At 45.5% G+C, this 19529-nt stretch overlaps 2 protein-coding genes across 6 annotated transcripts in view; both read right to left on the reverse strand.

The window, feature by feature from the left end:
* LOC311021618 (exosomal polycystin-1-interacting protein-like) overlaps positions 1-19529 on the reverse strand; it is a 178053-nt gene that overhangs the window by 52659 nt on the left and 105865 nt on the right. The window lies entirely within an intron of this gene.
* On the reverse strand, positions 4723-19416 carry LOC311021613 (interferon alpha/beta receptor 2-like). 5 transcript variants are annotated; one of them, XM_084022279.1, is made up of 7 exons: positions 19157-19416; positions 18674-18806; positions 16366-16537; positions 15502-15638; positions 10129-10288; positions 9374-9492; positions 4723-6899 (listed from the first exon to the last, which is right to left on the reverse strand). In XM_084022279.1, the coding sequence occupies exons 1-7, from the start codon at positions 19201-19203 to the stop codon at positions 6792-6794; spliced, it is 876 nt and encodes a 291-aa protein (XP_083878405.1). In that variant the 5' UTR covers positions 19204-19416; the 3' UTR covers positions 4723-6791. The 5 variants fall into 5 exon arrangements, with proteins under 5 accessions (XP_083878405.1, XP_083878406.1, XP_083878403.1 ...); XM_084022280.1 differs by having other exon boundaries at positions 4723-9492; positions 18674-18747; XM_084022277.1 differs by having other exon boundaries at positions 4723-9492.

The following is a 19529-nucleotide window of genomic DNA, read 5'->3' on the forward strand; positions in this document are numbered from 1 at the left end:
CTGTCCCTGGTAAATGAAGCGTTCAAGACATGCAATGGTGCAGTGGCTCTCTTCCAGGTTTTCATGAAAAACAACCTCCAGATAATATTGTAATTTGTATTAAGAGTATTCACTGATATATTTAATCCAATTGTTATGTTATGTTGTCATTATCTGTCAAACTGTTGATTTCTAAAGGGCAATTAAATAATTATTGTTTATCCCTAAAACAATGGTATCTCTTGGTTTGCGTTCTTTTATGGGGATAGTTACCGAAAGCTTCTGGCACATACTAAATATTTTTTACCAGCCGCCACTGTGTACATGCATACTGCCAAGAGAATGACAATGATGTTCCTTATCCGACGAAATTTCTGGTGGCCAGTCGAGCCCGTCAGTAGCCAATCAGAGGCCTATTGGGTTGGTGCACCTGCACATGTACATTTACATTTACATTTAGGTCATTTAGCAGACGCTTTTGTCCAAAGCGACTTACAATAAGTACATTTGTCAAAAGAAGGAAACAAAGAAACCACGACGTATCATTGCCGATGCAGTAAGAGCTAAAAATAGAACAAGTGTTAGGTCCTCATCTGAGTAAAGTAGAGTCGAGGTGAAGTCTGAACAGGTGAGTCTTGAGCCTTTTTCGGAAGATGGCAAATGACTCTGCCCGCCCTGACATTGGTCGGGAGTTCGTTCCACCACTGAGGCGCCAGAACAGAGAAGAGTCTGGACTTTGCTGAGCGATATTTGTTTGATTTCAGCGATGGTGGTACCAGCCGGCCAGCTGAAGTAGAGGAGCGGAGTGCTCGCTTCGGGGCATGAGGTTTGACCAGTGTTTGAAGGTAGGCAGGTGCCGTTCCATTGATGGCCCTGAAGGCCAGTGTCATCGTCTTGAATTGGATGCGTGCTGCAACAGGGAGCCAGTGGAGGTCACGGAGGAGGGGGGTCACGTGGGAGAATTTGGGTAGATTGAAGATAAGGCGTGCTGCAGCGTTCTGGATAGGCTGCAATTGGTTTAATCGCATAGGCCGGGAGTCCGGCCAGGAGAGAGTTGCAGTAGTCAAGGCGGGAGATGACCAGTGCTTGGACCAAGAGCTGCGTTGCATCCTTTGTGAGGAAGGTCCGAATCCTGCGGATATTGTAGAGGGCAAATCTGCAGGATCGGGCCACAGCAGTGATTTTGGGGGTGCAGGATAGTTGGTCATCGAGGATTACACCCAGGTTCCTCGCAGTTGAGGAAGGAAATACTGTGATGCCCTCAACAGTGACCGACAGGTCCATGCGAGGGCAGTCTTTCCCTTGGATGAAGAGGAGTTCGGTTTTATTCAGGTTAAGCTTGAGGTGATGTGCAGTTGTCCAGACAGAGATGTCAGCCAGACAGTCCGAGATGCGAGTTGCAATGTGAGCGTCAGAGGACGGGGGAAAAGAGAGGAACAGCTGGGTGTCATCAGCGTAGCAATGGTAGGAGAATCCATGCGATGTGATAACAGAACCTAGTGATCTGGTGTATAGTGAGAACAGAAGCGGTCCTAATACTGAGCCTTGAGGGACACCCGTGTCCAGAGAGCAGGGTTTGGACATAGAGCCATTCCATGTGACCTGAAAGGTGCGGTTTGTCAGGTATGATGTAAACCAGGTGAGAGCAGAGTCGGTTATGCCAAGTTCAGCCAGAGTGGAGAGGAGAATTTGGTGGTTGACTGTGTCGAATGCAGCAGATAGGTCAAGGAGAATGAGAACGGAGGAGTTGGATGATGTTTTGGCGTCTCGCAGGGACTCGGTCACCGTGAGGAGGGCCGTCTCAGTGGAGTGGGCAGTCCTGAGTCCTGATTGGTTAGGGTCTAGGAGGTTCTTCCGCAAGAGATAGGATGACAGTTGGTTGTAGGCAGCACGTTCCAAGGTTTTAGAGAGGAATGAAAGAAGAGATACAGGTCTGTAGCTTTGGATGTCAGTAGCGTCAAGGGTGGGTTTTTTCAGGAGAGGCTTCACGATAGCGGTCTTAAAATCCGCTGGAATGACACCTGAGGTGAGGGAGGAGTTGATCAGGGTGGTGAGGAATGGCAAGATGTCATGTGAGATGTCCTGGAGAAGAGAGGAGGGAATAGGGTCAAGGGAGCAGGTGGTGGCACGGTTAGATGTAACAAGTGCGTGAACGTCTTCAGAGGTGAGGGGGCTAAAGCTGGTAAGACCATCCGAGTTGAGAGTTGGGGGAGATGTCTTCTGGGAGGGAATAGGCGTGAATGAGGAGCTGATGTCATTTACTTTCTTGGTAAAGTAAGTTGCAAAGTCATCGGCAGTAAGGGAGGAGGGAGGGAGAGGGGTAGGAGGGGTGAGGAGGGAAGAGAACATGGAGAAGAGTTTCCTGGGGTTGGAGGCAGAAGAGTTGATCTTTGCCAGGTAGAAGGCAGATTTAGCTGCCGAAACAGTTGAGGTGAAGTCAGAGAGGAGGAGGTGGTAGTGAGCAAGGTCCTCGTGCTGTCCCGATTTCTTCCATTTTCTCTCTGACGCTCGCAACAATGATCTGTTGGTTCGCAGAGGTTCAGACAGCCAGGGAGGGGGGGGAGATGACCGCGCCGGTCGTGAGATTGGGGGACAGAGAGTGTCCAAAGAAGAGGCGAGTGAGGACATCAGGATAGAGGAGGCTTCCTCAGTAGGCATTAAGGAGAACTGTTCCGAGGATGGGAGCGAGGAGATAACAGTTGAGGAGAGAGCGGAGGGAGTGAGGGATTTCAGGTTGCGGCGGCTGGTGACCATTCGAGGCGTAGAGGGGAGGGATGAGGTGGGCTTCATGGGGAGGGAGAAAGTCACAAAGTGGTGGTCGGACACGGTGAGCGGGGTAACAGAGAGTGCCGAGATGCCACAGGATCTTGTGAAGACAAGGTCAAGTTGGTTCCCGGCCCGGTGAGTTGGTGGAGAGGGGGAGAGTGTGAGGTCAAATGCGGAAAAGAAGTCAATGAATTCAGATGAATGCAGCTTTCCCGGGTGGATGTTGAAGTCACCGAGGACGACGAGCGGTGTGACATCATCAGGGGAGCAGCTCAGGAGGGCATCCATCTCATCCAAAAAGTCACCAAGAGGACCGGGTGGGCGATAGATCACTATGATGTTGAGTTTGAAAGGAATGGTGACAGAGACGGCGTGAAATTCAAGCGTAGATCGGGGTAGGTGGTCGAGAGGAAGGACCTGGTAGGACCATGTGGGTGAGATGAGGAGCCCAGTTCCTCCTCCTCGCCCTGTTCGTCTTGGGGAGTGTGAAAACGAGTAGGCAGTTGAAAGGGCAGCTGGAGTGGCAGTGTTTTCTGGGGTGATCCAGTGCTGCGTTTCAATAACGGTTTGAGTCGCCCTCGCTCACTCGCCCTCAGCCCTTGCTATGACGTCACACGGAGGCCCCTTGGAGGGCGGAGGGAAAGAGGGCGGAGGGGGAGTGAAAGAGGTAAATGGAACACACCTGCCCTCGTTCACTAACAGCCCAGACAATCATGGATCAACCACACGTTGTTGGAGTAGCGCTATACTGCCTATTCCAAATTACACAGAATATGTGGAGACTCATTTCATTGAGACAAAGACGTATTCTACGCTTGATGGCAATACATCGGCTTATATACTTACACTTGTAAACGTTGGGCTCTGCCATAACTCTGCAACAGACAGTCTAACTGCACAATTTAAGAAAATGAATTAAATATAATTAATTTTCTACTTTCTTCTTTCTTCTTCTTCCTTGGTGATGAATAGACAGCAGACAATGGTGTTTGAGGTTCATTATCGCCACCGCATGGACATATTTTTCGTGCACCACTGCAATGCATTGTGGGTGATATACAGCTCTGAAGTGACTATCGTTGTTCAGCCCTTAAGATGGCGGCGGGGATTCCCCCGAGGGCAAGTGCTTAGGGCAAGTGAGCGAGGGCGACTCAAACCGTTATTGAAACGCAGCTCAGGTCTCTGTGAGGGCCAGGACGTGGAGAGTCTGCAGGGAGGCATAGGCTGAGATGGTGTCCGCCTTCTTGACTGCAGACTGGCAGTTCCACAGCCCCCCTAGTACCTCAAGTTCCTTACCGGTGGAGATTGGTGGGTAGCAGAGATTGGATGGGTTACAGCCTCGAATGAAGGGACTTCGGTAAAATCTTCTCCAGTGCGATGTCCTGACTGGGATAAGACACATGGCTGCGAGGAGGGGGGGGTTGAGATGTTATACCTATCTCGATGGACTCCCACAGATAGACTCCCTGTGTCTTTGTTCAGCTGTCTTTGTTCAGTTGTCTTCGTTCTGATGGCCCGACGCTGTAGTGACAGCCTTTTAAGTGCTCAATTTACCGCAAGTACTGACTGTGGCTCCTCCTTCCCTCTAATCAAGTCTATTCACTACAGGTGAGCTGGCTCAAACAAGCTGATTGCTCACTTACCATAGACAGCTTCACAAGAAGTTCAACAACAAGCTATCAATACTAGACTAAATGTTACCACTAGCTTTACACACACAATGCCTAAACCCAAATCTACAATTAGTTTCTGACTTACCAACAAGAGACAAAGCAGCTTCCTTCCTTTCTCCAGACCAAATGTATAGAATGGATTGGGCAGCTGTGACAGATCGGACCCTGACAGTGTGAAACTGAGCAAGTAATGTTCTGGTCCTGTTAATTTGGTATGAATTGGTGAGATAACGCCCCATTCTTTTGAATATAAAAGATGGAAATATAAAGAGCTGTGAAATAAAAGTCCCATGAAATAAATATGTAATGCATTTATATTTACATTTATTTATTTCAAGATTCATTTTACAGGTATATGTATTCATTTAATATTTGGCTTAAATGGCAATCCATGTTTTGGAAAAAAAATTACATTACAGCGCTTAAACATATTTTAGTAGAAAATCAAAATACACGTATGAGCCTTAAATTTTTTTTTTAAAGGCACCATATGTAAGAATGTGGCCAAAAACGGTACGACACTCAAATTCAAAACACTGCGGCGAGTCGTATCCGCCTCCCCCTCCGCCCCTTCCCCTCCAGACTCGAGGTTGCCATAGCTGTTGGCGTATCCTCCGTCAGCAAGCTGGACGGCGGCCGGATAACGAGTCGTTTCCTGTTTTTCGCTTCAAAATAAAAGAACGAAAATCGGAAAAATGACTCGTATCCCGTTATTCGTTTTAAAAACGGAAAACGACTCGTTAACTGATATTAGATATTGTGTTTATCAATGGGATGAAATAACAGTGCCATTTTTCATTCCAGATTTTGCCGTACGTCTTTTTTACCCGGAAGGCGCTGTGTTATGCCGCAAAATTACCTGTAAGCCTACTTTGAGACATTTAGGGGGAGCTCTAAAACACTGTTCATAAACGCTCTGACAGCGTCTGACGCTCGCGTTTTGAAGTAAACCTACTGACGCGGACATAAAAGCGGAGCCTCCGCCTCTTCGCCGCCGCCACTCAGCTGTTGATCCTTGGTGACTGCCGGGGTCGGCTGCGCTCTGACCGACCGGGAGCCGCTCCGTGAGTCGGTGTCCAGCTCAAGGAGCCTGCTAACAACAGCGATTAATTAACATAGTGTAGAGTTATGATCAGCGTAATGCGTAAGTCTTTCCTGCTTCCTAGTGTTGCGCAGCCAGGTTTTCAACCTGCGCAAGGCTGGGAAAGAGCGTTCGGATGCCGCGGGGAGGCTGATGGGGGGCGGACACCCCCCCGCACCCCTAGTTCCGACGTCTATGCTACTAACGTTTGTTTCTATGATCGAAATGAATAACGTTGTTACTCGACAGTTCAAAGTATTCAAAATGTCCATCCCCGTCAAGCTATGATGCTAACTTAGTTAGCCAAGCTCAACTTACATGTCTAGGAGAAGTGTCGCCAATTCTGCATCCGATTTCAAATTCCTCTCAGCTTTCAACTGTCTCCACCGTTCAAATGCATCCCTATAGACCCTCGCTTTGCCTCGGTTTTTATCTTGGCGTTTTTGTGGATCATAACGAGCTCTTTTGGGTTTCGTTGCCTCCGCCATTGTAACTCAGTCGAAACTGGCAACCCGTGGTTGCTCGGCAGCTGAGACTCTACTGACTGCAATGATTTGTAGACGCCAGTGGGTGGCGCCACGTGCCAAAACATGTTTTTAAACATAAACATGATTTGCGGTCCGCAAAAGATTTTTTTAAATGCGAATATTTTGGCTGTACTGTTGTTGTTGGTGATTTCAGTATGTTATATGATCATTATTCCTGAGTCTCTATGACATATTAGGATGATTTTACGGCCAGTTGCTTTAGATTTCTTACATATTGTACCTTTAAGTTGTAACAGTTGCACAACTCCTCTCCAAACCATGCTTTATCGACTCAATGTTTTTGATATCTTGCACACATATGGGTGGTGCACCATTTTAAAGATTGCACTAGCTTCATGAATAGGGAAAGACCTAAAAAAGTTTTCATTAAGATTAGCAACAAAGGTAAAAGATGGCAGCATTTAGGTAAGATAAGATAAGATAGGCTACTCTTTTAAAGCAGTAAAACATACTAATCAAACTAATGTATGAATCATGCTGATTTGGTATGCTTATTCCTATATGACCTGGATGCTCAGGTCGAGTTTCATAGATCAATGAAGGAATTTCAAAATTTGATCAAGAAGAGTCAAAAGAAAAAACACATATTGGCATAAAAACAGGATTATAACAGTTTACAAAAATATCTCACTCTGATAGTAAAACAGATGTGCTCTTCTGGTCTCTATCCCACATCCCGTCCTTCCAATTTAGACATATGAATCCTCAGATTTCATCTCAGTGACTGAACAGGCCTCTTGGCAGTCACAGGAGGTCAGCAGAGCCTGCTTTATGTTGCTGCCCGGACGAGATCTGATCCGAGAGTACAATTGGAGAACTTCCACGATTCTTGCATTGGAGGATGATGTATAACTGGAGATAAAAGAGACAGTGTCAGAGACATGGTGCTGATCCACTAAAACCACCACAGCAAGAAGATAACTTGTGCACATGCATGCCTTTGAGTTGTTTAGTTGCACATGTGTTTGTCTTGTTAGTTCAGTGGTTCCTACTGGAGACAGTTATTTAAAAACGCCTCACAGATGTATAGTTTTATTATAAATTAAGATTTACCAATTTTCTTAAACAGCTGGTCATTGTAGTTATGGTAAATGCTCGTGAAAAAGTAGGAAATGGTGTGGCGATATGTTGGGGATTATTTTTAGCTGGGGAATAATACACATTTGTATCTAGTGAGTGTGTTGGGCAGCAGGACGGTGCAAAAAGTCACCCAGTGCAATAATGTGGGGCGGCTGTGGCGTGAGAGGTAGAGCGAGTTGTCCTTCAATCAGCAGATTGGCGGTTTGAATCCCGGCCCCTCCAGTCTGCATGTTGAAGTGTGTCCTTGGGCAAGATACTGAACCCCCAATTGCCCCTGATGCTGTGCCATTGGCGTGTGAATGAGTTAGATCCTGATGTGCAGGCGGCTCCTCTGCCATCAGTGTATACATGTGTGTGTGAAGTGCCTTGAGTAGCTAGTTAGCTGGAAAAGTGCTATTTACCATAATGTGACCATAATTTACCATAATGTGGCACAGTGATGTTTTTCTTTCTTTCTGCACTCATACTAGGGCCATTTGATCCGTACCGTGCCTCAGCACGATGGTCCCCTCTCCGCTGTCCCCTGCTGGTTTTCACCAAGGATTGCCTCTTGTAAATACGTCATTAAGTTGTAATACGACACACGCATGGCTTTACGTAGATTCCAAGAAGTCTCAGAGTCATCACATGAGAGAACAACACAGAGAACATGACTGAAACTTTACTGACAAGTTGGGTCAGAGTGGCATTATTATGATAAAAGGGCCGATCCAGTTCCGCTCCGGTACCGCTCACACCACGAGTCTGAAGTCCAAGCCCGACCCCAGAAGTCAGAAGAAGACCCTGCTGTGTCCGACACAGTCATCAACGGTATTTTCAGTCATAAAGCGATATTGGGGGGGAGATCCGAGTTGAACACAGAGAGGTAACGACGGCCTATCGATCATGGCCTACGTCATGTCCACATTGCGTACCCGTGCATGGCCCGGACGGAAGTTCTACAGTGCAGCGGAAGAAGACAAGAGCAAGCTTCCTTACGTACACTTTACCCCTTTGTTTACAGCAACAGCTGCACATGCAGATGTGGCGGCTGGTAGCTCCTATAGTTTGCTACATTTATGAAAAAATAAGCTCATTAACATCCTAAAAGAAAGTACAAGGATTGGATTAAGTGCATTTCGATTTTTAGATTATCACTACCCACAAAATCTGCAGCCCACCAGACCAGTCACACCAAACTCCTTCAAAAGAGAAGTGACCACCCCAGGAAAAGAGGAAAGAGAGCTGGGTTAAGAGCTAAGGAGCTGGGACCCAAGGATATTCCACTTCCAAGCCTGCTCTGAGCTACTGTCCAGTCTCTGGAGAATAAAATGGATGAAAAAGACTCTAGTGCTAAACCAGCAACAGGAAACTCTCGGACTCTGTTTACATCATTCATTCTCAGTGGTCAAACTTAGTCAAAGTTGATGGACAATATTTATGTCAATTTTTTTTATATCAGGACGTCGGCCATATTATCTGCTCAGAGCATTCACTGGTGTTTTGTTGCTGCTGTTTTCCTCTCACACTTACATTTAAACCTTCAGGCAATATAGACTCATCAATCACCCTGCATGACTTTGGAATATTAACCCATCTCAAACATTTCAAATACTAAGCGTACCTGGTAGTCCACAGAAACAATGAAACAGTTCATGAGTGGTTTTGGTCTTGCCAATAATTGCAAGAGAATACTCATTCTTCTCTTCGGTTCGCCAGTCATGAAGCAATTCAATCATACCTTCCAAATCAAAGATCCACCCATCATGATCAGCGACCCCACTCCTGTAACATGGAATCGAATCACTAGAATATAAACCCATTACCAGGTGACCCAGGTTTTACCGAGGGGTGATAGAAAGCATCCTGACTGGAAACATTACAAAACGGGCAGGTGAGCTTCACAGCGCAGAACAGGAGGACTCCACAAACCACATCATTGGTACCCATCTACTAGCATCAGTGATAGTGGTGACAAGAGGTTCCTGCAAAGAGCAAGATACTTAAAGACAAAACCTATCCGAGGTCTTTTCACCCTGCTGCATTCTGGGAAGAAATACACAAGTATCAGCTAATGAACCACCAGTAAGATTGTTAAGATGTACAGTATATCTCCCTAATAATCAAAGTATGAACTTAATTGGCTCCGTTATAGAAACCAACTGACTGATCACATGTATCATCGTCTGGACAACAGAGGCACATTCCCTCTGTTTTGAGTGAAAGCTTGAAGATGGAGATGAACAACACACATTTGGATCCATTACCAGAGTTCTGGGTAGGCGTTGTCTTAATTTAAAGCTCAGTGGACGTCCATAGACCACCAGTCCAATGAGGGGAAACCCCAGTGCACAGAACACACCCAGCAGGCTGAAGACCACATACACTGTGAAACAGGAGGACAGCAACATATATCAGGTTAAAACATGTGGTTGTTTGAAATACACACATCTCATGTCAGAAATCCAATCACTTGTCAAAACAATGAGCCATCAATGTGCCTGACTATTTAGCAAATTCAGCACAGTATGTTGAGACTACGATGGTGAAATAAAGAAAAAGTAGGAAAATTGCAATAGATATGAAAGGTTTACAGCTGAAGAATCTTTGAAAGCTTTATCATAGTCAACTGGACAAGCTTCAGCTTTTAGAAGACCTGTCAGTAAATCGAAACTCCCCCATAGTCTCTATCGACTGAGGCGGAGTGAGCCCTTTTCAGCCTCGATGAAAAGAGACTTCCCTAGACAGTGCTGGAGGACTGCCTGGACCTGATGCGCATGCTCCTCCATCCCAGACCTGCAAACTCAGAATATCATTCAAGTGCACAAATGTGTGCTTGTTGAGTATATCCCTCAGCGACTAACAGCTCATGTGACTAGAGAGGTGTTGAACCTGAATAATTGGGTATGTCATCATGAAAAGAAAAATATGCCATTACAACGTGAAAGTATATTATTCTAATGTGCTAATCTGCTTATCGTATTCATATGAATGCTGAGTGTGACATTAAAACAACACGTACGTGAGCTTCTGGATGCAGGGCTGCTGAAGGCACAGTAAGGTTTACTGGCGACGGGGCTGGAGTTGAAGAGTGATGTCGCGGTGACGGTCACACAGTACTCCACACCCGGCTGCAGGTACCTGATCACATTCTCCTCTTTGTACGGCAGACTCAGACTGAACTGCAACACAACAGACAAACCAGGTGATAAAGGGCATTAAGATGGAAAACAGTTATGAGTTCTACTGCATGCTGTCTCTTTTCAAACTCACACATGAATATTTGTCACTGATTAATAATGTGTATCCTCTGCAGTTTTACATTTGTGACGGGATGTTGTGTCGGTTGGCGAATAGATCCACTTTTGCTTCCCTGAACCAGGCCCAAATCTGCTTCCATCATCTCCCTCTGTGCCACCCCAATGCCACATGAAGGAACCTTCTGATTGAACGGGGTTTCCTGCGACGGAAAGACCCCCAGCTCTCTGGGTAGACACTTCTGCACAAAGTAAAGTGGGAGGAACCAGACTAGAGGGGCGGGTCAGGGGTAACAGAACCGATACACACCCGACCCTTTTCACGGCTTGTTGCACAGGTGGCATCCTATCACAGTACCACGCTGGAATTCACTGAGCTCCTGAGAGCGACCTTTTCTTTCACACATGTTTGTAGAAACAGTCTGCATGCCTAGGTGCTGCTTTTATACACCTGTGGCAATGGAAGTGATTGGAACACCTGATTTATATTATTTGGATGGGTGAGTGAATACCTTTGGCAATATTTATATCTGGCATATTTCTAGAGGGCTTGGGGCCCTGCTGGGCCACCATCAACTCTTCCTCGCCGTGTACAGTTTTGCTACTTTTCTGGACCAAAAGTGTGGCCTTTGATTAAACACAAACTCATTCATGGTGTACTTGTATCTGTACTTTGTTTCATTTTCAGTCATTTTTACTCCTCATACATGTCTGAATTTAGATGCCCACAAAATATACAATGTAAAACAGTATTTGAAACATGGACCTAAATTAATCAAATTATAAAATAATATTTACCCCTGTATTTTATGTGTCTTATTCTATTTTAGCCTATTCTGTCGGCTCTTAAATTACGTTTTAATTCCATTTAATCCTTTTTTTTTTCATTTGCATTTTGTCGTTTGATGTTGTATGTAAAGCACTTTCAATGCCTGGTTGAAATGTGCTATGTAAATAAATTGTATTTGTGAAACCCGCTTTCGGACCTGCTGTACATATGACTGTAGTGTTAGCTTGAAACCAGCTGGACCAGGGACACAGGCTGGGCCGCCGCTACAGTGATGCTTCACAGAACGTAAAGAAAACAGATGGAAGAGATTTCTTTCATCTGTTAGGTTTGTATTCAACTTCAACCTGTCATTGTGTGTTTGCCTCTGCCCCTTCTGGCAACTGATTGATGATCAAATGAACTGTTGTAGCCCTCGAGCTCCAGTGCCGGTGGAGTACAGGAAGTGTTGACAATTGCGTAATTTCCAGCCCCACACAGGAAATAATGTCTCCGACATGTGCAGCTACGTCAAGCAGCCTGCTGAAGAAGCCCTGACATCGCTGCCTTACGTACTGTTTGTTGTCTGCTGCCTCAGCTGGAATTCCCATGAGCTGGAACAAGCTAGAAACATGAAACTTAACCCAATAACTAGAAATCATTTGCATATGCTTCTCAAGAAATATGACTGGTGACTTTGAGTGTGCAGCTACTGAAAGGCTTGTGATGATCAAGCAATAGTGGGATTGATCTCAGTCCTTCTTGAAGATCAGAAAAGAAAAGATAATCCTTTGTTAGTCCCACAGCGGGGAAATGACAGCAGCAAAAAGGATATGGCAACACTATGGGCCCTAGTTTCGTGGCGCAGCCGGCGTAATGCAAGTTTCGACCCGCGCAGCCTTGCAAGGTCAGTTTGGCAGTTTGGTGGATCGCCTGCGCCAAGATGGGTGTGGCGGCGCAGCAGGGGGAGGCGTCACAGATTCAGCTTGGCGTAGCGGGAGTTTCATGGCAAAAAGCCTCGCCGAGACTGCGCTGAAAGCCCGCCAGCTCCAACCTAGTCTACTCTCGGCGCAAGGCGAAAAGCGCAAATAAAGTCCATTCATTCAAGGCGAATCACAGCTGGCGGAGTGGAAGTTTGGCTGACCTGCGGCAGTGGGCACACGTCACCGAGACCTCACAGGCAGGTTTCCACAGTTCCAGGCACATTTAAATGCAATAAATAATCACAACAAACACTATTTAATGCAACTAATTGAATCAACACGTGAATTTATATCTATATAGATTGTCCCGTCAGATCAAAGGCGGATGGCACGCGTAACGAAAACTCAGCCTCTCCCATCTCCCTCTCTCTCTCCTGTTTTTTATAATATGGGCATTGTTATTATTAGGCTTGTTTCGAATCAAGCATGCGCATGCATTTGCCTCGCAAAACAAGGCATTCTGGGAAAAAAACGTCAGAAATGCTGGTGATAACTTCCCTTTGCGACATGTCACATGACTTTAAAAACTCGCGGTATCTCCAGGTACCTCCCTTCGCATGCTTTTCTCTGCAGATGGTCTGAAATAAGTGCGGACATAAGACACTCCCCTCAACGTTGCCCTAGTTGGTTAGAATTATCACGTGGTATTTCCCACGTGAGAAAATTCCTCAGCCTCCGTCAACAACGGGACTTCAAATGCCTCGGCTCGAGTTCGTCAGCGACGAAGAAAGCCAGCGCCACTGGGCAGGCCATATTCTTTGTGCAAAGTCCGTGAAGTTTCCCCTGGCGCGATAGTTTTTGTTATGTATACAATTATTAATAAAGTTTAAATAAAAAAAAAAATTAAAAAAGCCCGTGAAGTGCACCTGTGTCCGACTTGACGTGGTGAGAACTTGGCGTGTTTATGACGAGTTCCGGCGGATCCTCTCAAGTCTCGTGCATGCATCGGCGCAAATGCATGCGATCCGAAACGCGCCCATTATGATACGCGCGCACAGCGCGTGATGCGCGTGGTGGGAGCGGCAGCGCTGCTTCTGTCATCGGGTTGTCAAGTGACGGAACTTGCACTGAACCTCCCCAAACGCATTAAAGGAGAGGAGAGGAGCTCATTTGATTGGTGAAGATCTGAATCGGCTGTATTAATCCCAGTCCACGCCTCGTCTCCTCCTCGTCTCCCACTCAAGGTGCGTGTCCACAGGCAGCGGTGTTTCCTCGCGTCCCATTCATTGTCTATGTGAAAAGCCGTGCATTGCATTCTGGTAGCGTCGCGGCGAATGTCGAGAGACGGCGCGCGAGTTGGCCGCTCCTCATTTGCCTAAAGTTGAAGTCGAATCTACTTTATGCTAATCAGACTCGACTCGCTGCCTCGGGAACGCTCGCGAACGCTCGCAAAAATGTGTTGTTTAAAGGAGAGCGCCTGTCAATCATCCTCTAGTGGCAGCCCGCCAAGCGTGCAATACTGGGAAGCGGCGCGTCCACACGCGTTTAAAATCGCCCCTGTGGACACGGACCTTCAGGCCTTCTTCTCCTCCCTCTTTCCCACTTGCGCGGGTGGGCGAGACGGGAGGCGTGCCTGCGCTAGCCTGCACAGTGCACGAAACTTGCAAAGTCCAGGCGGACACACCCTGTCGGCGTGGCGCAGGTGCGCTACGTGCTGACTGTCTACGAAACTAGGGCCCCAAGTGTGAAAACACCCTTATTGTGTCCCAAACAAACGATTTAAACATCTTCTATGGCATTTCTAATGTCTGCCCTTGATGAAAACGTTAAATTTAAATAAAAAAAATGAAAAAGATGCAGCTGCAGGATATCGTTATAAACCAAACTGCTGGTAGAAATCATCACATTGAACATGGTGTGGTTCTCTAGGAAATAAATGTCTAACTGCTAGCTTGTTAGAGAAGTTTACCGTGTGTTGATGATCCTGCTCCACAACAGACACATCTTTCTGAGCGGATCACAAGCATGAAAGTAGCAAGAGGACACATGAAAGAAGGCTTTGAGCAGGTTCACAACAAGCTGGGGGGAACGGGTGTGTGTGCTGTCAGATATCACCTGTGTTTAACTGTGTAGGCCATGTGAAATAGCACATTAGTATGTAAAATTGAGTAATGTTACTGGATTATTGCCCCCCCAACAAACACCACTGACCACCGCCAATACATAACATACACAGAGAGTCTCGATCAAATGTGTGTGCTGCATTGATGGAGACGGATAATGAAGACAGAACCAGGGAGGGTTGAAGCCCTGAACGCATCATTTGTTTTGTAGAGAGGAGGTTGTTTACAACAGGAGGAGACCCACATGCTAATAACGTTTGTCTGATGTGTCTTTGGAAACAATCGAGCCAGCTGTTGACAGAACAGAGATTCTGTTCTTCATTTTGCACTTAGACAGCACGCGCCAACGTCAGCTCCATTATGTCCTAAAGTCAAATCACGTGAAATCACGCATCGATACTGGGTCATAAATTATTATTATTATTACATTTTGAAGATTTGCCAAAATCACAGCTTCACATGCAGTATTGTCAGCAAAATATCAACAGAAGCTATAAAGAAAGGAATATGACATGCTAGAATGTTCTGTTGCAAAGCTTCAAGATATCTTTGAGGACTGAAACAAAAACAGCCACATGCAAAGCCCCACAAGGGGAAGGAGCAGCTATACCCTCACTGACAGGAAGCAACGGGGTTTCTGGGAAAAAAAGGCTCTACGAACTTAAAAGTTGAAAGCGTTTGACACCACAGTGTTCCGTTTGCTCCCCAACATCACAATAACTACATCCAGAAGTTTAGCTATTTCAATTTTGCGCAAAGGTGGAGCTATGCTCTAACATGGAAGAATGAGGATGGAGATATCTCGTCATGGCTCACATTTACACCAAGGTCATTCTCATTTCAGTGAGAATGGTGTGCTCTGGTTCCAAGCAGTGTAGACCAGCAGACTTGAAGACGTGCTGTTATTAAAGACATCAGTGAGGGTTGTTCTGCTCTGTAAGCCATGACAGTGAGCCAGAACAATGTCATTCTGAAGCAAGGAATCTTTGAACTCAGACAATGTACAAAGCAGCGACAGTGATGATTTCAGCCGTGATGGATGAAACCTTATCTGTGTCTACATGGAATTAAGCCCCACCTTCTCTCTAGTGTGAATGGCATGAAGAAACACAAATGGCCCCGCAAGCAAAGTCGTGGGAGTAATGCGAGGTGAAAACCGTGTGCGTTTGATGTGAACGCTTCCACTTGTCCTTCCCTGCTGTCACATCGGGGTACGGTCACGGACAAAAAACGCTCATCTTGTATACAGTTGTCTATTTAATACTAGTTGTATTAAATAGACAATTTTATTTTGTACTATTTGTACAAAATAACAAAGACACATACCTGCGCACCATCCCTGGACCTTCGCACGTGGAGGAGCACTGTTCTGTACAAGTGCTTCAGCTGCGTAGGAACACGGAGCTGCAGGAGTAAACAGTCCCCACAGCCGGACAGGGACACATCAGGAGGTCCCAACACACCTACGGGAGACACACTCACGCTCAGTCCACTGGGAAGAGATGATCACATCAGAGTTTACAGAAAAGAAAAACACTTGTCCTGCACAAGTATAGATTCATATGTTGGACAGCTGTTCCATGTTCACTTCATTCCCAGCATGATGAAATAGAAGTTGTAGAAGAAATTGTGTTACCTTACATTTCTTATTTGGTTTTGGTATAATGTTCCTTTCTCTCTAAACATCAAATGTCCTGCTGAGCTGTTTTCCATTGTGTTAACCCTTGCCGTCTTGATGAAAAGACTCTTTGATCATTCCCTCTTCCTGAATGGTCTCTGTCTCAAATACATTGATCAAGGCCCGATGAGTGACCCCTGTAGTGACATCGTCTAGCTCTCCCGATAACGGTCACACCTTGTAGATATCAACAGATGTCTCTTCCTCTGCAGAGAGACATGTGTTGATTCAATGCAAATCCACTCATGACACCTTCCCTTTTGTTCTCTCGACTGTTCTGTATAAATCCAACTCGGCCAGGCCATTCAGGAGACTGGATCTTCATGGATACACTGTGAATTTCTTTTCTCCACTGTCAGTGATTAAACCTCATTTGAACCAGCTACAGAATTGGACCTGAAGAAGAGTTTTCTTCCACAAAGTACATTGGATATTCCATATTTTATAGTTTGCCATTGAAGATCACCACCTTGCACCCAGAACAACTGAGGTTGGAGAAGTGTGTGTCTTACCGTGTGACAGAGGCTGGAACCAGCCAGACACCGTCCAGTTGGATGTCTGGGTGGGGGTGAAGGCCTGCACACGGGCTTGGTAGTGACCAAACAGGTCCTTGATGGCTCGGGTCAGGTTACACGTCTGTCCGGCCTTCAGCTCCAAGCAAGCAGCCACCGGTCTCCACGAGTTCTTCCTCCAGAGTGAAAGGAAATACAGAGTGATGATAATAACACAGTAATAATGTGTCATCCTGACTTTTTCACTACCGCGGGTGCAGAGAGGGAGGGGGGGAAAACGTAGCACCATGGACAACATTCACAGCTGAGTTAGAAGGAAACTAACTGCATCATCCTGATAAGGAAGTCACACTGATGATGCTGCTGCCAGAACAGTTACCCAGAAATGAGAATGCTTCCTTACAAGGTTTGAAATGCTTCAGAAACAAAAATGAAACTGCTGTACAACGCAGCAGGTGGTGGGCATAATAATAATAATAATAATAATAATAATAATAATAATAATAATAATAATAATAATAATAATAATCATCATCATCATCATCATAATCATCATAATCATAAATATATCAGACAATGATTAATATGAAAATTTATGAGCAGATCAGAGATATATTCCGGAGCATACCGTGTTTAGCTTTAAATGTTATGAGCAACATTTTCAAATAGATTTGAAAATGGGTGTGGTATGGTCATATTTTCTAGTGTGTTTTGAACCAGTTTGAACCCTGACCTCAACCAGAATAGAAGGAGATCCAGTAATCTAGGCTTGAGGAGACAAAGGCATGGAGTCTGTTGTTCCTTACAACACATTCAGCACCAGATCAAAGTTCTCACTTCCCAAACATCTCAACGAGTGATGTGGTTCAGAAATCTGCAATCAGATCGATCTGAACATTGAAGGTTTAACTGCTTCTGATATGTGTTTTTACAACATCAAGGAAATGCAGACAGACCTGCTTCTAAATTCTGTGTCTCTGTAAGACCGGCAGATGTTTTTATGAATTTGACTCATTGGTCAGCTAAAGCTTACATGTTACAATATCAAACCAAGTGTTTATTGTGAATCTTTTTGAAGCTGAGCAAAGCACAGCTCTCAGTTCAGTTTGAGGTTTGGAAAACAGCCAACAGGTGGTCGGTTTGTTGTTCATGTTCATAACTCATCATAAGCATCAGAGTCTACATGAAATGATGCCAAACCACAGGGAGTAAAGCTTTAGAGGCAGACTGTTTCAAGTCTTTGTGTCTGGCAATCATCTCGACATTGTTGGTCTCAGTAGACATGAAGACCTGAATAAAGGTCCTCATTCTGCCTCACTGCTCTGATTGGGAGAGCGCCATTCATCCCACGATGTGACCACTGTGTCAAAATAAAAGAAATGTTGACACTTATGTGGATCATTAGTTTGGTTTGTTACTCACAAGTTAGTTGCTCAAGTTAACGTCAACAGCTCTTTTCCTAAATCTAACTCAGTGGATTTGTTGCCTTACTTAATGTAATGTATGTCATTTATGTAACAAGTGGATATTGACACACAGTGATTGGCGCGTGCAAAAGTGATGCTCGAGGGGAACATAGAGCATTATAGTTGGAGGCACTGACCGAGCCGCATTATTTGATGCATTAGATTGAGCAGGTGTTGCAGTCTTCTACGCTTCATTGGAGCAGTCACAAAGCCAAAAGCCCATAGAAACGGGGTCTACACCCTGACCGACTCTATCCATTCATTATCAGTCAACGCCTATCCTGTTCAGGGTCGCTGGAGCCCTTGGGCAAGTCGCGCAGCGCAACCACATGCTGCTCGCTGTGAACGTGAAGCTACAGGCTGAGATTTGGGCAGGTGGCACATGTTACACCTGGCGGGGACAGATCCAGTTTCTATTTACTGCCACAAAATAGGAGAATTCAATGAAATGTGGAGTCTCTTTAGACTCTCCAGTTATCCAATGCTGAGCATATGGACTGACCAAAACTAGGAAAAGAGAAACAGTTTCAGTCGGGGCGTCAGGCACCCTCGCCACATTTAAGAGAAGGATTAAGACTTTCCTCGTTGATAACTTAGTTATCCTGCTATAGACTACCAGGGAACATTCTATACACTCTTTCCTGTCTGTCATATGGATTGACTATGTTGTAATTATTATGTTGTTTAGTCACATGTCACATGACATCTATTGCATCTAGTCTTTCCCTCTCCGATATGAAGATCCTGGGACAGAGCTTGTCCTTTGTTGTACAGATTGTAAAGCCCTGTGGGGTACATTTGTGATTCTTGGCTATATCAATGAAATGGAAGTGACTGAATACCTGAGGTGGAGGATTTGAACAGTGTAATGGGTGTTGGATGGGTTCTCGATGCCAGGCTGGAAGCTGAGTGTGTGCTTCATGTTGAAGGAGGAGATAGAGACGCTGGAAGGTGAGGAGAGGGAGACACACACCACTGCACAAGACGACAGGACAACAATACAGAGATGAGACGTTTCACTTATTGCTGGGTATTTCCTAACATGTGGAGATTATAACTCAACACGGATACGTCTACAGTCTGCACACATCACAAAGCATTTCCTGTACGTAGCTCTGCATCTGGGTTAGATCATTACAGTTAGTTACATTTACTACTGCCAACATTCATATACACATACCTATCTATCTACTGATTACACACACACACACACACACACACTTTCCCTTTCATAACACTTCTAAAATAAACAACATGCATTCGTAACACAAATCCCCCCTATAAACCCCCCACTTCCTCCCAACATTGGACCCAGGGAGCGTTACCAAGGTGCAAATGCAGGAGAAGCAGCAGTGACGGCCCCATCGTCCATCCATGGACCGTGCTGTGGCCTTGCAGTTTAACGTCTTGCTCCAGATGAGGCTTGTTCTTGGTTCAGCACACAACATATAGAGGGGATGGGAGGGAGCATGTGGTTGGTGCGGGGGTTGGGAAAGCAACACTGTTATCATGTGCAGGGCTGAGTTTCTATTTCCCCAGAAGTACCTCCCCGTGCATTTTGCCCCTTGAATCCAGCGCTGAACAGAAACCGGTGCACACCGGAGGCGGCAAGCACGACTTAACTTGCCTTGTTTGTGATCTGTGTGAGTTTATTTGTAGTCATTGTGTTGATGCGTTTTGTCTGTTCTTTGGTAACTT

Source organism: Eutrigla gurnardus, assembly GCF_963514095.1.
Source record: "Eutrigla gurnardus genome assembly, chromosome: 12".
NCBI classification, from domain to species: Eukaryota; Metazoa; Chordata; class Actinopteri; order Perciformes; family Triglidae; genus Eutrigla; species Eutrigla gurnardus.